At 41.7% G+C, this 19,432-nt stretch overlaps 1 protein-coding gene across 1 annotated transcript; it reads right to left on the reverse strand.

The window, feature by feature from the left end:
* Window positions 1–2,091: 2,091 nt before the first annotated feature.
* PPIL1 (peptidylprolyl isomerase like 1) lies at window positions 2,092–19,226 on the reverse strand. The gene is made up of 4 exons (XM_010994472.3): window positions 18,900–19,226; window positions 16,261–16,415; window positions 3,870–3,938; window positions 2,092–3,287 (listed from the first exon to the last, which is right to left on the reverse strand). Exons 1-4 carry the CDS (start codon window positions 18,953–18,955, stop codon window positions 3,067–3,069), a joined length of 501 nt encoding a protein of 166 aa, XP_010992774.2. The 5' UTR covers window positions 18,956–19,226; the 3' UTR covers window positions 2,092–3,066.
* Between the last annotated feature and the right edge of the window lie 206 nt (window positions 19,227–19,432).

Genomic DNA, 19,432 nt, shown 5'->3' on the forward strand with positions numbered 1-19,432 from the left:
CTGCTAAGCAGTGAAGCTGGGTTCTGAATTCTGACAGTTTGGTTACAGAGCCCTTTTCCTTCAATATCATAATTGCTGATGCCTCCTCTGCATTTCTGTGATGTCTACTAAACCATATCATCTTACGCACCCTGGTGCCCACATAGGATCTGTGTCACACATGGTCTGATGTCCATGGTGTATTAAAGTGGGAATGGAAGGCAGAAGGGCACTGTTTCTTAAAGCTTCATCTTAGCAGTCAAAGTCAAAAGCTGATAAAGTTCATCCTATGCTTTAAATCCCTTCACTCTTCCAAGACTGGTCTAGGAGGCAGAAGAAAAGGTTATGGTCCTGACTCCTCTGTGCTCTTAGGAACCACCTCCACCAATTTCCTGTTGGACAAACTTGAACTCTAGGATCTCACTAACTCAGTGTTACTGACCAACAGTCTGGACCAGCAGTCACCTTCTTCTGGGAGCTGGTTAGAAACAGAATCTCTGGCTGGATGCTGAATCTGGCTCTGCTTTCTAGCAGGCTCCCCAGTGATTCTTGTGTAGGCAAAGTGTGAGAAGCCCTGGGCTAGGGTACTTGGGGGCCATGCACTTTACAGTCTGGGAACCAAACTTCTTACCCAACCCATGGGCACTCATTTGAAAGCTTCTTTCATTGGCTTATCTACTTTCAACTTCAAGCCTTCTCCAAAAAGTCCAGACTCTCCTACCCTTCCCACCAAAACTGTATCTTTCCTACTCCTTGATTAGCTCTGATGGTCCCACAACCTACCTTCATTAATCTCCATCTAAGTTACAAACTCATTGTATAAGCCACTGATCTATTTGAGCTGTGACTGCAATAAGCTATCTGTGCCCAAGCACATCCCACTTTTATGAGACTTGTCCTAATCGTACTTACCCTGAGAGAGTATGGGCACTCATATAACAAAAGGATCCACCAGGATTCCTTTTACGCAAGCTCCCTTTATAAAGAATCGAGAATTTTTACATCTCTGGCTAACTGGCAGAATCACTAGAAATTGCGAAGCAATTCAAGTTTTACTCTTTGAGGTGACATCCTTTATGAAAACTGGCATATGCTTGCATGTATGATCACTTTGGCATACATTTGGTGTACTTATCTAGAAACAAGGAACTGTGCCTGTGTGGCTCACAACCTTCTTTGCTTCTCAAAGTAGCAATAATACATTTATACCACTCCCATGACCTGGGTGAAAGGGATTTTCAGGATTATAATTCTGAGAGGTGAGTCAAGGGGTGTCTTACTCCTTGCTCCTAGAGGGGGATCCAACTATGTCCACCCAGTCCAGGCTGAAGGAAATGTATTTCTACTTTCTCAGACCAGGACTTTGCACCTCAAAACTATCTCTGGGAAGTTACAAATCATTTACATAGTTTGTTATTAGGTTTTGCTTTTTTGTTGTTAGGGAAAAAGAGAGAAGAATGGAGAAAGAGGCTGAATATGAGGAAGGCTTGGAGAACAGAATCTTGTTTGGCCATTCCATAAAGTAAATCACCATTTCCAAAATGTGTAGAGTGGTAAGAAGGAACATTAATCTACAATCTCCTTTTCAATCAAGGAGATAACTCATTTAAGAAAGCAAACACCACAACATATATTGCCTCTGGGCCCATAATGACATGCAGGCATATCTCTTGCAAGTTCAGGAAATGGTTCCAGTCTCTCAGCACATCCATCTGGTTAATCTATAGCGGCTTTCCCCTCACTGAGAAATGTTAATCAATTGTCACTTAACTTCTTTCTTTGGTACTGCCTTTTATTTATTTATTTATTTTTTGATACTGCCTTTTAAAAGTCAAACCTGCTCTTGAATGGAAGAAGCCCACTGGAGACCCACAAACCTAAAATGGTGTGAAAATTTGAAAATGAGCCCTGCAACACTACTTGAGATGGTTCAGAGGTTAAAATGGCTATCAGAACCTCCTACAATATTTAAAAACAGGGGGAGGCTACAGCTCAAGTGGTAGAGTGCATGCTTGGCATGCACTAGGTCCTGGGTTCAATCCCCAATACCTTCTCTAAAAATAAATAATAAAACTAATTACCCCTAAAATATTTAAAATCAGACCACAGCAGTGATTTCAGCCATCAATGGCATTTTATTTTGGAATTTTCTACATATTACATAGGTATTAACTTCCTTTCTCTAACCACCCCCTCCCTAAAAAATCAGAAAAATTAAAAAAAAACCCATATAAAATCTCTTATCTAGTTTCTTTAAAGTCTTAGATTTAAAAAATTCAAGTGGTGCTTCTCCTTTATGAGAATACTGCTTTTTAAGGAGAATTCATAGTCTGCCCTTATGCTCACTACAGATTTCTACTCCTTCCTAGGGAAAAAAATGGTCAATGCTTCTGCTTCTTTTTAATAAATTCATTTCTCGATTATTACACATTATCATTCCCCACTTGACACCTTCTTAGAAACTTGATTGTTGGATGCATTTTTCATTTGGCAAAAATTCAATGTGGCTTTGCGTGGGATGTCTAAGTGCCAGAAACAGCAGTGTTGATGTTCTGGTTTTGAGAGGGAAAATATATAGAGATGCATACAACCCCTGGAAGAATAAATGCAAGAGACTGAAACGGGGGGCGCACACAGTTAAGACAGCTGATAGACACTACTTGTTTCGAATTCTGTGGCTGTCAGCCACCAAACACTGCAGTGTAGACCAGAATATAAATTTCCACAAGAAGAGGTTGATTAGGCACTACGGAATGACAGAGTTGGCTTCACTTAGTTTCAAGTACACAGAGCAGATACCACAAGAAGGAGCAGTATGAGTCATTTGCAGTGAGCAGTAACCCGTGAAGGATCATAAATGGACATCTCTGCAAATGCTCTGTTAACGCAGGCACTGGGGACCACAAAAGAAGTATCCTATTAAAATACACTTCCATCTCTAACTCACCCAAGACCCCAGGCCTCCTCAGCGCCACGATCTGCAAGGCCAAAATGAAGTTTAGAGTTACGTGTCATTCTAGGTCATCTGGAATTTGGTTCGCTGGGGTCATCTCAGAAGACCTGGGTGTGCCCAAGAGAGCAGCAAGTCTACCCAGAAGGGTATGCCTTAATGATCTTCACATCGTCCACGGGGCGGTCTTGGGAGTTTGTTTCCACCATTCCTACTCGATTCACCATTCCTATACCCTGGCACACACGGCCAAAAATGGTATGTTTCCCGTCAAGCCACTGGGTGGGAGCTAGGGTCACAAAGAACTGGCTACCGTTGGTATCTGGCCCTGCATTGGCCATTGCAAGAATTCCAGCCCCTGGAGGGAAAAAGAAAGAGAGAAAAGAGTATAAATAACCCTCAGAGCCCCAGGCTGGAGCTCTACACCAGCCTAGAAATAAAAGGAAGCCAGATTTTGTTCTGGCCTCTATCACCAACCACTGACCTGATAACCTTCCCCTCAGGGCAGTCTCTCTGCCGAAGCACAAAGGTTAACTACCCCACTACCCTGATGTCCTCATCTTCCTTGTTTTCAGCTACTCCTTAGCTTCTATCCATTATGATACCCACTAACCACTGGACCATGTTCCTAATTCCCCTCAAAAATCCAGGAAGGTCTCCTCTGTTTCTTTGAGAAAGCTTTTGCTTTCTTATGGTTTATAGCAGCAGCATTCAACAGGTAGTTAGAGTCGAGATCACTCAGATCAGCACTCTGACTCTCTCGGGATTCTGAGAGGCGCTGCTTTCTCTCATCTGCCACGGCTCTTTGTGGCGCCTCAGCTGGGTAGCTACAGGGCACCATGCCACGGTGTCAGGCATTCACCTTGAATCACAGCCAAAAGAATGAGCTTTTAAAACCCATTCCCTTTTCCTACCCAGTCTACCCAGAATATACACGTACCCGTGAATTTCAAGTCTGGATGAAGTTCATCTTCAAATTGCTTGCCATAGATAGATGCACCACCTCGACCTGCCAGTTAGAAGATGAGAAACCAATCAGCCAGTCCTACATTCAACCTCACACTAAGAGCCATGGCCCAGGGTCAAAGTATTTTTTTTTGGAGTTCAGGAAAGGAAAAGGCAGTAAGACCTCTGCTAATAAGTACATTTTAACTACACAGCCCAGCAGCAGAATCAAGCACTGACAGAGCACTTTCAAATCACTGGTTTCATTTAGTTAAGATGTTTCTTTTCAAAATAATGCTGAGTGATTTTTTCCTGCTTATTAAAGTAATACACGTTCACTGTCAAAAATGTAGAAAACATAGAACATTATCAAAGGAACATTAAAGTCCCCTGTAATCTAACCATCTACAAATAACCACTATTCATAGCTGGAGATGTGTTAAGCAGTCTCTTAATTTTTCACATGTTTATGAGTGCTTTAGATAGGAGTGCCCGAAGCCCTAACCCTGCACACACCACAGACATCGCTAATCAATCAGCATTCTTCCCTGCTGAGCTTACATTGGCCTCAGAATTCTTACCAACCCAGAACTCCAGGCAACTAGTTTTAATGGATCAGAGATGGCATAAGAATCAAAACCTATTTGATGTTTGCTATTTATTTTGCTTCATCTTAACCCAAATGAAGGAAAATAAAATTCATTTAAGTCATAGATATCTAGCTTAAGGAGAAACAGGGATAGTGGTAAGTGGCAATGTGGCAGGAAGAATAATGTAACGGTAGGCAGAATTCATTGAGAGGAGGGGGAGTGTACTGTAAGACGAATAAAAAGAAACACGGCATTGGGAATGTTTTGTTTGCAACATCCCCACCACATGTTATTTATATTATGTCCACAAGAATCCACACTCCTGCTGTGCCAAAAACCCAGGTTTTGTTGTTAGAGAAAAATATGCTAAATATGATTTTCCCACAGGAAAAATATGTCCTAACAGGAGATAACTCTCCTAATCTATTATTTAGTCAACCATATGCCTTGTTGAACTAGTTTGGTTTCTCTAAATTGACCAGCCAAGACAAAACAGCCTGGAACAAAGTGAACACTGGATTTATTAGCACTGTGCTTGCCTGGCAGCCAGGGAACAGCCTAGAGCTCACCTCCTTTTACAGCCTGCTGTGAAAGTAGCATGTTAAAGCACCATGTCCACCCCCAGAGGCCCCTGGGCCTGGGTAAGGTGTTTCCAAGGTAAAAAAATCCTTTGCTTTATCTTTTAGGATGCTCCACCACAGGGAGCCTGTCACTGCCCCCGGTTCAGGAAGAAAACACTGTTTTCATGCAAAGAGGAATGGGGATGAATCCTAACAGACTTGGGGAAACCTCCCACCTGGCCCCGGCTACCTATCCTTCTGGAAAATTACTGAGCACCAAACTATGTAAAAAATCCATTCCAAAAATTCCAACTTGCCAGTGTACCTCCAAATAGCAATTATATAACTAATATGTTCCCTCTGACTAGAGTCAAGGTTCCTGCCTGAGCCTGGGTAGGGGGTGGTTAGTGGAAGTGCTAGGGCTGAAGATGAGACAGGACAGAGAGGGCTGTGGGGGCAAACCAAGGTCAAGCCCTACACCCAGGCCTTTAGAGAGTGAGCACGCTGAGGATGAAATTCAGAAGTGTGCTGTCAGTCCACAGGCTTAGTCTTGGAAGTACGATTCTTGCAAGCCAAGGTCTGCCAGAACCTCAAGACCCCTGCCCTCTAGGAACTGAAACCCATCACATAAATGGCACCATAAACAGAAAGAGGATTACAGGATAGGCCAGTCAAGAGTCACTCGACTGGGGTTTTAGAAGTCTGGGGTTTTAAATAATCAGGAGATGAAAGGAAAGGGCATGGAGGCCCTTTTTTACTCACTAGGCATAGTCTGACCAACTGCAAGTAGTTTGGGCCTCTAAGGCACCATTTACTCATAATATGTTATCATTTCATAACCTAATTCAACTCAGTAGGGTTTGCAGCAAAATGTCAGAAAGACAAATAATTCCAATCAAAACATTCCTTTGGGCATGTGGAATAGGGGAAAAATGGTAGGGGGACAGGGAGTGATTAAAGAGTTCTCTGGTGCAAAGCAGGTGACACAGATGCCAATGATCACTTATAAAGCCAACAACTGGGAAACTGCAGTAAAAAATATGCTGTGTGCCTCTGCTAGTATAGATACAATGGAGACAGGCACAGGCCTGTTTTCTAAACTCTATCCTCAAACTTCTTTTACTTTTTCATCCTCTCCTGATATGCTGAATATTTCAGACATTAAAAGATACAAAGAGTAATATGACAAACAACTGTGCACCCTCCCCTCAAGAAATAAATTGTGGCCAATCCAGCTGAAGACCCCAGACACACACACCTCTACATCCCTTCCTGACTCCGCCACTCTCCCAAGAGCTAACAATTGCTTCGAAGGATCATATTTTCCTCTCAGGTAACCACCATTCTGATCAGGAGTTTGTCGTTTCTGTGCATTTTCTTTTCTATTACATATGTATGCATCCCTAAAAAAAAGTATTAATTGTTTTGCATGTTTTGGGGTTTATATAAATGGTATTATTATACACAATGTATTCTTCTGCAACTAGCTTTTTTTTGTTCACCATTATAAGGGATATTCATCCATTTTGTCCCATGCAGCTCTCTGTAGTATTTATTCTGCTGTATGATTACAATACAATCTTATCTTTTCTCCTTGTGATGGATATTTTGGCTATCATAAACCATGCTTACACTGCCTCCCAAACTCAAGTGCAGGAGCTCTAAGAAACTATATCTCATGGGGGATATGCAGGCTCACAGTTTATGAACATTTCACCATTAGCTAGATTTCCCAGAATATTTTGCCAGAAGTGGTACCAATGCGCACCCCCACCCACAATGCCCTCACTTTCACTCTTACAGATCTAGGTCCTTTTGCCAGGCTTTCTAACATCTGTCAGTCTGAAAGGTGTCAGATCTCTTGTGGTGTTCCGTTTCCCTGAAGTTGTGCATGATTGCATGTTCACTGGCTATTTTGCTTTCCTCCCCTGTCAACAACCACTTCTCTACTGAGTGGTCTGATGTTTTAAAATTCATACATATTATATATTTGGGTTATTCTGGATACTAATCCTTTGTGAAGTTAATGCTTTTGCAAATAGTTTCTTTTTCTGATAAGAAGGCACAAACAGACTCCTTTGTCTTTCACCCATAGCTCTTTCCTCATCTTCCTTCTTTGAAAGCAGAGGTGATGTCAGGAGTAGCAGCCATCCTACAATCATAAGAGAAGTTTGAGATCAAAGGCCAACACAGTGAGAACAATGGAGTGGAAAGACATAGCAAGCCTGGGTCCCTAACAACTTTGCTGGGCAGCTGAATTAATGCCTGCAACTGCTTACCTCCAGACATTTTGTTCTGTGAGAAAAACAAAAGCTCTCTTTGTTTAAGCCTCTGTGGTTGAGTTTTCTGCTACTTGTAGCCAAAAGCATCCCAAATTGATACAATCACTTTGTTAGTAACAGTAGGAAAGGGGAACTGACTAGTGGAGCTGCTACTGAATTACCAGGGCAAATGGTACCAAATCTAACACAGGAAACAGACTATGGTTCTCCAGGAAGCTCTGTAGTTCTTAAGACAGGAGTTCCCTCTTTCTCACTTGCCTTTGGGGTCAGAGAGATCTAAATTTCAGTCCCACTCCACCACTTAAGCAAGATACTTACCCTCTCTAAGCACCAGTTCCTTGACTGTAAAGTAGGAATAGCAGTAGTACCCATGTCTCATAGGACTATTATGAGAATCAAATGAGACAATGTATGGAAACCATGTAGTGTATAACATGAAGCAAACACAGTAGTATCAGTGATGATGAGCCCCCTTTAACAGAAATAACATGAGTATTTTCCACGAAAGGCTACTGTAGGTCATGACCAATAGTCCACCTGGGGAGCCAGGCTGCCTGCGTTTATCCCAGTCCCTCTGTCTTCAAACCTCTACCACTCCCTCGCTGCTCCTTGCTCTCTGGGGATAGCTTTGCTTCTTATGTCACTGAGAAAAAGGAAGAGAACTCTCACATCTTCTCACCACCAAATCCACTTTCCTCCCTACATTTCTACCCACTTACCTTCCTTCTTCCCTTATTAATATGCTGTATAAGTAACTTGTTCAAATGGCTATCCCATCACCACATACTAATCAATCCCACTCACCTTTAAGGAACTTTACAACTACAATTTTCCCCTCTCCTGCATCAATTTTTCTTTCTGCTGGATCATTCTTATCAGCATAAAAATATGGTATTACTATTTCCCATTTTGGAAAAAAAAAAAAAAAACAACCCACTTTGTCTCCAAGTATCCTGCTATTTCTCTGCATCCATTCCCAGGAAAACTTCATTCCGCTTCTTCTCCTGCCTCTTGAATGCTCTCCATTCAGATGTTTGCCCTCACCACTCCACTGAAACTGCTCTTGTCAAAGTCATCTGTATCACCACGTTGTTAAATCCAATGCTCAATCCTCAGGTATCACCTTGCCTGATCCACGAGCAGCTCCTGACAGCTAAGGTCACCCTTCTTGAAGTCCCACCTTACTGGCAGCTCTTCATCTTCCCCCACTGGCTCCTTCTCCTCTTCTCTTTCACAGGGGTTAGACCTGCACTGATGTGTGGATACTTCCCCTTCCAACCTTTGCTCCCTCACCACTTTATCTTTCACAGGTGTTACCCCAGTAAATCTCTTGAATATCTAACTGTGTCTTGGCACATGCTTCCAGGAGGATCAGAACCAATAGAACCACTGTCACTGTAGTCCAAACTACAACAAACTCTAGCTTTAACAACGAAAGCTTCTAGTTGGTGTTCCCTGTTTCCAGCTTTGCCTCCCACTTTCCGTACCAGTCTCTTCACCACGTGGAAGCCACAGAGATCCTTTTAAAACAAGTCTCATCATGGCAGTCCTCCGCTCAAAATCCTCCAGTGACACTTCATCTCACTTAGGACAAAATCCAAAGTCTTCACCACAACTTACAAGAGTTTCCATGATCTGGTGCTCTCATACCTCCTGCCACTCTCCCCTTCACTCACCTGCTCTGGCCATACTGGCAGAGCACATTCTCGTCTAGGACCTCTGATTGCTGTTCCCTCTGTATTGTCCTTGCCCCTGACAGTCTCATGACTCACAATTTCAGTTTATTCAGAGATCTGCTCAAATGCCTCCTTATCAGAGAGGTCTCCCCTAATCACACTATCCAAAAAGCACTTCCTTCACTCTCCATCCCAGTGATTCTCAACTAGGGGTGACTCTGTCCCCCTGGGGACACTGAACAATAAGTGAAGACATTTTTGGTTGTCAAAAGAGAGTTCTTGAGTTCTTCTGAGAGTTTCAACTGGCAGCTAGGAGGTAGAGGTCAGAGCTGCAGCTAAACATCTTACAATGCACAGGACAGCCCCCACAACAAAGAATCACCCAGCCCAAAATATCAATACTGCCAAAGCTGAGAATCCCTGCTCTATCCCCTTATATATTATTTTTTCCATATCATTTGTCATGCATGACCGGACAGTATATTATGTATCTATTTCTTCACTGTCTCTCTCACATTACAATAAGAGTGCCACAGGGCTTTCTTATTCATTATTATATCTCCAGCTCTTAGAACAACGCCTGGACTATGGCATGAGTCTAACAGACATTTGCTAAATTGATTAACAACCAAAATAAATAATAAACAACCACATTTTTTTGAGCTCCTATTTTGTGTCAAGCCTGTGCTGACCATTTTACAAACACCTACTCGTTTACTACTCACAACAAACCCATGAGGCGCTTATAACCACATTCCCCATTTATAGATAAGAAGGTTCAGGAAGGTTATACAACTTATCTACATCTAATAAATATTCATGTGAAGCCAAGAACCAACTTCAAGCCCAGTGAGCTTCAAAACTCTCTGTTCACCTCGATGCTACATTACATTGGCATATACCATGGCTGGATTAAATGTCCTCATATTTTTCTTAGCCCAGACTCAAGAGTCCCAAATAGTCTCTGAATGACGTTAGATCAAACCTGAACTCCTATCTGGGAGCCTCTATGAACTGGCCCCATGCTGTCTCCTACTACTCTGCACACACTGCCTCAAACTGCTCCTCCTTTACCATCCCCTAAACACGCAGTTTGGTGGCCTTAGCAATCACATTTTATGCATTTGTTCTGGGCAGGAAAAGCTGGTTGGGTTATGTCACAGAGTCAGTCCAGAGTGAGACACGACACCTGGTGTGGTGGGCATTCCTTTACACCCTACATGCCTCTGTCATTTGTGTCTCTGCTCTGTACTCATTTTTCTTTCTAAATCTAAAATGCCCTTCCCTGTCCTCTCAAGAGTTAAAATTCTACATTTCCTTCAAGGCCCACCTCAAAATATGCCACCATCCCATTCTGTAATCCCACTCCATTGTACTTTTCCTCTTATTATAAATTATTCCAATCTATGTTATATACATAATTCATAGAGTACCTCCATGTATTTGCATATTTATTATATTATTACTAACGAGTCGTTTCTTATAATGAATACCTTGTCTTCCTGGTAGGGCAGGGAGCTCTGCAAGGAAAAGAAAAATGCCTTGGTTTCTAACGCTTAAATACTCCTGACAGGCCTTAGAATAGCACTGGATACCCAGGAGATTCTTAGCAAATATTCACCAAATGCATAAAATTAACAATGCGCTTGCTGTTCAACACATTAAATTTCAGGTGTTCCTGGGGCTTCTAAGAGGAGAGATGAAACCAGAGTGAGGATGATGCATAGCATAATCAGCATGTAATTAATCACCACAATCACGGCAGCTAAGTGCAAAGCAAGAAGTGAAAGGAAGAGCTTGATAGGATGCCATGTCTCATAGGAAGGGGAGAAAGAGAAGAAGTTAGTAGAAACAGATAAAAGATATCCAGAGGGCTGAGGAAAGAGCCAGCATAGTTATTACAATAAAGGAAACTTAAAAGAAGAAAAATGGATTAAAATGAAGCAGGAAGTCAAAGATATTTGAATTGAGAAAATATCTGGCAAAGGTGTATCAGAAAGACCATGGAAAGAATAGTTCCAGAGTAGTAAGACTGAGGGACAGCTGGGGATGGATATGATGCATCAACCTGCTGAAGAGCCCAGGATACCACATGCTGTTTATCTGAGATATTCAGCAAAAACTGTGTTACCTAATCAGCTAGAAGCCCATACTAGTGATCCAGAAGGGCCTAACTCCTGTTTGCCTTCCACAACAGGCCTGCCAGTAGGCTTGGCTCAATCACTCATTACACTTGAGGCTGAATGCAATTATTTGGAAATCTTTTGAGTAATTCAATTTCATTAAAATTACATCATGGAAATGTGACATTATGAAAGGCTGCAAACTAACTACAAAAATACAGGGAAGCTCTGACATGAGTTCTCATATCTGAGTCACTTCCAATTCTCATACACTAATCAAGGACTCTCTCAGGTCACTGGTGTTATGAATTAAAATTTTATCTCATACCAACAATGAGAGAGGAAGAAGACAGGAAAGAAGTACATCAAAGTGTTGACAGGACATTTTCAGAAAAATAAAATGGAATGAAGCAGAACTAGACTCTGCCTCCCCTAATACTTGATGAAGCAAACACAAAAAATTCAATTTCTTTCAAAGCCAAAAATTTATCAGAAACAACCAAACAACAAAAGGGAGACAAACTTATTCCAAAGATTCTGAAAAGTCAGTCAAGGGAAGAAATAAGGGATTTCTTCTGCCTGCACTCCCTAAAAGTAGTAATCAGGAAAGGAGTGTCACCCAGAGAATTCTCACAAATACCCTCCAATTCTGAGAAGCCAACAAGGAGAGTGGGTGAACAGCCCTGAAAAAGTTAAGGAGAAGCCCTTGAAGGCAGAAGCCCACACACCACAGGTGCTCAGGAGTGGCAGGTCAGGCTAACAGCACTGGCCAACTTAGTGGGGTGGAGGAGCACTGGGCCATAATGGGACCAGGATGTGCTGCTCTAAAACAGGGAACTGTGGCATGTGAGTATTTCAAGTTGAAGGAATCTGAGAAACGGCAGGTGCAGGAAGGATTTTCTGACCTTCTCCTGAAGTGATCATAAGACCCTCATGTGGTAGGTGCCCTCCATATACCCAGAGGAAAGGAACATCCCCACCTTCAAGACAGAGGGACACCAGGAGGAATATGAATGAACAAGCCTTGCTAAGTCTCTCTAGTTTTACTACACTGAGCTCATACTCATACCCCTTTTGTTCTATCATATTTTCCCACGACTTCCCACTCTTCATCAAACCTGGCATAAAAATGCTCAGGGTAACCCCTTCTTCAGGTCCTCATTTCCTTTTAAAGGCTCTGATGTCATGTAGACCTTATATTAAGTAAACCTGTATGCTTTTCTCTCATTAATATGTCTTCTTTTATAGAAATCCAGGTGAAAATGAAAAAAAGGTATGAGGATATTTTTCCTCTGCTACCGCTAAACTCAAGAGCTACCCAGGGCTTGAGGTTGGGGTAGAGGGACACCACCAGCAGGGGAAGGGGCCCTGGGACATGGCTTTAATGGAGTCTGGGAAAACAGAACAGAAGCTAGCCCTCCCACAGGAGCTCACTCAGCATGAGCTGAGCTGGTGTTTTCTCCCACACCCTTGTCAGGATAGAATAAAATGGAGAGAAAGCAACCCAGCATTTGGGATGGGGAAGATAACTGGCCCCCACACAGGCAGGGAGAGTGACAAAGACAATTCACTTGCACTGTACCCGAGCAAATAAAAGGTAAAGCCAACACTAAGAGTGGATAAGATGACAAGAAATGGCACGGAGACTATGCAAACATACACAACAAATGGAAAGAAAGAAAGAGAGAAAATATATCCAAGAAGGGCTTTTCTGTGGCTGTTTCAAGCTACAGATGCTTCAATAGAAATAAGAATCCAAGAAAACAAGAGCTCAAAGACAGGATAATAAATCAGTGGAATAAGGTGAAAAGATTGCAGAGTTAAGGAAACAGATTGAGAGTCAAATGACACCAAGACAGCACTAATAAATAAATAAAAGCAGCAAAGAACAGAATAGACATGACTCAAAATTGAATAAGGCACAGAGTAAAGGTCTGAGATTATTTCAACGGATGCAGGAAAAAATAGAAAACCATCACCTCACTTACTCAAAAGAAATGTGACAGATATATGGAAGACAAAGGTGATGAAACAAAGAATAACTATTTCCTGAAATAGAAAATCCGTTAAGTATAACAGAGAAATATTCAGAAATACAAATAAAAAAATTTTCCCTGAATTGAAGGAAGAAGTAAATCTGGCTTCAATATTCTCCAAAGCCATGTTCAAAATCAGAAGGCAATGGAGCAGAAATGTCTAAAAAGATCTGAGGGAATTAGTCTGGCCCAAGAACAGTATACCCAGTTGGTCTTTTTCAACTATAAGGGTAACAGGCAGAAATTCTCAAACATGGTTGAGTTTGAAAATTAACATCCTCCAGCCCTTGCAATAAAAACCACTCAACAAGAAATTCTGCCCTCTAGAACTGATGAACAGAAAAGCCTAGTGGTGAGCACCGAACCCTCTGAACCATAGAACTCACACTGTAGCTGAGGGGCTCATGGGTGTAGAATGGAAAATGCTATAAACTCTGATAAGGAAAAATAAAGTAACAACAAAAAATTGGGAGCAAGGGAGAGAGGACAGGTGCAAGATAATAGGGAAAAAAATGATTTTATATATATATATAAACTGCCCCTGGTTCCTAACACAGAGCCTCTAAAATGCTTATAATTTCCTAAGTGATAAGAACACTAGGAGTATCTTTTGTTCTAATATTTTGTCTTTGACCCTATCCCTCACACAGGGCTCCTGAAAACCTTATCAATTCCTAAGTGATAGAGCACTAGGAGCATCTTTTATTCTAATGAGGTGACTCTGAGTGGACTCCTGGATGGGGGCTGGTCATCAGGAAGATCAAGGCATGATCAGAAGATTGGAATCTTGAGTGCCTGCCTCATGCCCTTCTCCAAAGAGGGAAGGAGGGGAGAAGGGCCAGAAATGGAGCTAAAATGGATCATGCCTACACAAGGAAGCCTCCATAAAATCCCAACAGTATAGGGCTGTAGAGTTTCAAAGCGGACAAACACATCCACACAGGGAGGGTGATACACCCCAACTCCATGGCAACAGAAGTTCTATTCTTGGCACCCTCCCAGACCTAACCTGAAGCATCTCCGTTCATTTGTACACTTTACCATATCCTTTAATAAATTGGTAAACGAAAGTAAGTATTTAGGTTTCCCTGAGTTCTGTGACCTGCTCTAGCAAATTAATCAAACCCAGCTGGTGTCTCAGGGAATTGTTTGTGGGTAAAAACACTTCTATACATTTGGTGACCAGAAGTGTCAGAAGTGAAATGTACTGTGTGAGCATGTAAAGGAGAAACTCAAGAGGGAAGAACTGGTTTTTCCCTAACACAGTAGGCAGGCAAAACCAAACTTTTCCTAAACAAAAGGAATGGGTAGAAATTTAAGTACTAATTTCTTTATCTTTCATAGCAGGAAGTCAATTTACCCATTAAATATACAAAATTAAATACAACACTTTTTGTTTTAAAAACAATAACATGAATGACATAGCATGACATTATTTCCATCTAGCTGGTTATCCATCCTTTTAATAGGTATCTGAAAAAAAAGATGTCTAGAATAATGGCCACCATTATTCTAGAGGTAGGATATTGGCAGAATAGTTGATGATACTTAGGAATCTTTAGGAGGTATACTTATGAGTGATTTTTTTTTTTTTTTGGTCTTTCTTGAACTTTTTTCTATATTCTGTATTTTAAAACGTGTCCATATATATTGAAAAAAACTGAATGCCTCTTGGTCATAAAGGATAAAGGACAACTGGGAACAACAAAGAAGAAAAAGACTGAAAACAGACTGTCACAGAAAGAACCAAGTTTATTTAAAGGCAAAAGAGCAGGAGTAGGAATTAGCAGAGAAAATGCAGACTGAGAAGCAAGGGGCCGTGAAACTTAGAAATGTTGTCATGTACCAATTTCACTAATAAATCCCACCCAAATTCATACCTCCATCCCAGACCTTTCCATGACCTACACACTCACATCTCATAATTTACTCAAAATATCTAATGGAAGATCTGACAAGTATTTCAAATGTAATGTGTCCAAAACCAAATTCTTGATGTTCCCCTTCCAAATATGCTCTTCTCTCAGCCTTCCCCATTTCACTAAATTCAAGTCAAAAACCTTGAAGTCATCCTTGACCATCTCTCTCTCTCTCACACGCTTACCCCTACCCCAACCCAACCTCAACAAATCCCATTGACTCCACTTCTATCAAAACATAACCTGAATCCAGTCACTTCTCAACACTATCTCTACTATCAATCTATCCAACCACATATGTCTAGACTGGACAACAGCAGCCGCCTCCTAACTGCTTCCCAGCTCTCATTTTTGCCCCTACATCTATTTTCCAAACAGCAGCCAGAGTGATCTTTTTAAAGCCTAAGTCAGATCATGTCCCTCGTTTGCTCAAAACCTTCCAACAGCTCCCATCTTATTCAGAATAAAATTCAAAGTCTCTGCCATGCCCTACAAGGTCCTACATGATCACCTACATAGGCTCCTGCCTCATGGCCTCTGGGTGTACTCTTCCCTCCACCAGGAATGTTCTTCCCCGAGTCAAAAGGTTCATTCCTTCAATTCCTTCAGATCCCTGCTCCAATCACACCTTCTCAGAGAGGTTCCCTGACGTTTCTACTAAAATCACATCCCCACATCCTTTTCCTGCTTTATTGAGAGTAGGAAGTTTTTTTGTTTTTGTTTTTTTTCACTCACAGCCATATCCCTAGAGCTCAGAAAAATATCTGACACAAGGCTGGTTCTCAATATTTGTTGAGCAATTTGAATCAATTTGTGGGTTCAATAAATAGTGGGTTCTTTGACTGATTAATTCAAATCAAGAATCTACTATTTTCTTTTCCTCAAAACATTACAAATGTCCTTCTTTACTTCTGATTATCCAGACTACTCTAATGCATTACTATAATTCAGGCAAATATTATTTGCTTTTAGTAAGAAATACATGGAAGTTACAAGAAACTGTGTAAAGCCCAGAAGTCAAAATTGGTTTCTGGTCAATTCCACATGTGTGTGTCTGGGGGAGAGTGTGTGTTAGCAAGGGCAGGAGTAGTCACCAGAATCAACTAACCTACTCCCTGGTACGCAGAAGAGGGCCCTGGCTGCCTTATACCCGGTTATGATAGAATGAGACTACAGAAACTAATGCTGACTTAACTGTACCTGTCCCTGTTGGGTCACCTCCCTGGATCATAAAGTCTTTGATGATTCTGTGGAATTTGGTGCCATTGTAGTAACCTCGACGAGCCAGTTCAGCAAAGTTCTTACAGGTCTTCGGAGCATGCTTCCAGTACAGCTCCAGCACAATGATTCCCATGCTGTAGGGGGAGAGGACAGTAGACTCCAGTCAAGAACAAGTCCACAACAGACAGGAGCATTATGGGCCAGCTCTAGGACTCTGCATTTTCAAGCTTGTAAGTTATGAGATTGTGATAACCATCAGATTTCATGCTCAGCAAAGGAAAACAACACAATGCCAATAACATAAACCTCTTTTAAGTAAAACATGCAGGGGCTTCTGATACTTCTTTAAGGCAAAACAACCGTGGACAACCAAAAATTCTAATACCTTGTATACATGAAATCACTGATCATTGGAAACCAATATAACCCCAACTCCTAAATTAGGGGGAAAAAAATCTTACACTTAATTTGTAATTTTTTTAAGTTGGACATTAAAATATTGGGAATTCATATTTATTTATGCAAACATGTTTCTGGGTGGGGGGTAGAAACTGGGTAAATTAGAGACAGAAAGGTTTTCTGTGAATATCTTTTTTAAATGTTTATATTTTTGAGTCATGTAAACTACTATCTATTCATAAAAAAAATTCAATGGGAAAAAAAGGTATAGTTTGTGTGTATTTAGGAAGGGTGCAACAAAGGCAAAACCTGATTACTTCTAACCCTTATAGCTGCCCAGTGTGCTAAGCGCTTTTCCCCTTGAAGTACTGCTAAGAAAAAGGAAGTAAGACTTAGGACAGGTGCCTTCCCCTCCATTTCATCACTCACCTAGATTTTAAGCTCCAAGAATGTGAGAATTGAGTCAATTCTGGATAGCCTGAATACCCAGGGCCAAGCGGTGTAAGCATTCTATAAACATGTGGTATGCGCTAGAACAGAGCTTTTTAGAAGCCTTTCTACTGGCAATTCATCCTTCACACTCCTAACATTCAACATGGATTAACAATTACTCTGCACAAGACACGGTTCTAAGTGCTTTTCCTCTCATGAAGCTACATTCTGGTGGATATTTTTAAAATACAGGGGATAACTTTTTGGAATGGTGATCAGAAAATATCTACACAATTTTGAAATGTGCGTACTTTTTGGCAGCAATTTCAACTTCAAAGTTTCTATTCTATGGGAAAACTTAGTGCTTAAGGATACAATACATGTGAGGCTGTTCATTCCAGTATTCATCCTAACAAAAACGAGAAGCAATTTAAATGTCCTTCAAAGAGGGGATGACAAAAATATGAAATATCCATACTATGGAAGGCTGCATGTACTAGTGAGAGAAAGAAAATTACAGAAAAAAAAAAATACCGTATGATCATATGATCGTATTATTGCTTAAAAATAGAACATAAAAGAGAGATGTCTATTATCTACATAGAAAAAGATCTGGAAGGTCATCTAACAATTATTAATGATGTTTTTACAGAGAAGGGTGGCTTTCACTTCTTATTCTATACATTTCTACAGCTGCTTGGATTTAAATTCCTATTTATTTTGTAATTTTAAAAAATTAAAAGGTGATTCCAGAAATTACAGACTTTCAAGTTGAGGCCTGAAGAAGTAGAATTTTCCCATGTAAGAAAGTGGGCAAAAGCAGCACCTGAGAGAACTGTGCTCTGGTGGAAAGCACCACAGGGAAGAAAATAACGTTAGAGAGATGATGGCTGAACTTTGGCTTACTGAGATGAGAATGGCAGATGTAGCCAGAGAGGTAGGCAAAGGCTAGATTAAAAAAATCATCCTGAAGGTCAGACTACAAAATTTCAATTTTATACTATTGTTACAGTAAGAAGTTATTTAAGGTTATTTGTCCTACTTTGGAAAGATCAATTAAATTTTTTTTTCCAAAGAGGCAATGGAATGAATGGGGCTAAAGAACATAATCAAGAACATATCTGAAGCAGTCAGAACAGGCTCCAAATGAGGTTCCCCTTTCAAGCTACGTGGGTTAAATCAAGCCATTTAATCTGTCAATTTTGCATTTCTCCTGCTAAAACTGGAGAGAAAGTGAAATAGTACCTACACGATTTGAGTTGCTAAGGGGATTAAATTAAATGTGATGCTACACTCAGGGGCATGGCATTAGCTGTTTGGTGCTCAATATTATCACCCTTTGATAGGGGGAAATAAATGTGCTTCTTCCTGTGTCCTCCTAATAATCTGGTTATACAACTGTGCTACTTACAACGTTAATGTTTACACATCTGTCTCCTTCACTACTGAAAGCTTCTTAAGGCAAGGCTGTATGTGTTTTATCCACCTCTGTACCCTCAGACCCTATGTCCCCACCTGTAGACTCAATACACGCTTGTTGAATGAATGAATGAAAGAACGGAGGGGTGAGAGGAGGGCAAGCGGGCCGCTGTAGCTACGGTCTCAGCGCGCGTCAGGGCGGAGCTCGACTCGGCGGAGCTCCCCACTCAGGCCTCCGGCGGTCCTCACGGTCGCGGCTCCAAGAGGAGGTCGGCCTCCCGAGGAACAGCGCCAGGAACCCAGCCCCGCGGCTAACCCTGGGCTCCGCGTCGCCTACGCCAGCCGAGCCCCAGCGGCCGGACCCTCACCTGGTCTCCAAGTATACGTTGGGCGGCTGCCAGGAGTCCGGAGGGATCGCCGCCATATCAAAGCTGGCGGAATCCTCCTGTGGCAGCTGCTACTTCCGGCGTCGATTCTCCGGAGACCAGCCGCTGATGCACACTTCCGGTTCCCGCCGTTCAACTCGAGCGACGCCAAAATTTGAGGGATTGAGACAAGGAAGGAGGAGGATCCCACCTCCAAGGCCGGGAATTTGGGGTGCGAGGAAACTAAGGTTTGCAAGGACGGAGAAAAGTGCAAGCTCTGTTAGGTGTGGTCTCCAAGTGGAGAGAGACCGCGCCACTCTCCGGACGCTCTGAGTGGTTCGTTTAGGTGTGGAAGGCGGGAACAACCAGCAAATCTTTACTCCGATTGGAGTTAAGTCCTAACCTTCAATGCGAAGAATTTCCTAGTCCCGCAACAAAGCAGGGACCGAAGGGGAGGAAGAATGGGAGTGAATACAGATGAGAGATGCCGGTAACTAATGCTTGTAAGGCGCTGTACATTTACATAGCACTTGAAC

This window comes from Camelus dromedarius, chromosome 19 (assembly GCF_036321535.1).
Source record: "Camelus dromedarius isolate mCamDro1 chromosome 19, mCamDro1.pat, whole genome shotgun sequence".
NCBI classification, from domain to species: domain Eukaryota; kingdom Metazoa; phylum Chordata; class Mammalia; order Artiodactyla; family Camelidae; genus Camelus; species Camelus dromedarius.

Excerpts from the sequence above, each read along its gene's own strand:
- PPIL1 (XM_010994472.3), bottom strand. The coding sequence starts at position 18,955 with ATGGCGGCGATCCCTCCGGACTCCTGGCAGCCGCCCAACGTATACTTG. Across the intron at positions 3,939-16,260 it reads AGGTGACCCAACAGGGACAG|GTCGAGGTGGTGCATCTATC; the intron begins GTACAGTTAAGT and ends TCTAACTGGCAG. Across the intron at positions 3,288-3,869 it reads TCCAGACTTGAAATTCACGG|GGGCTGGAATTCTTGCAATG; the intron begins GTACGTGTATAT and ends TTTTCCCTCCAG.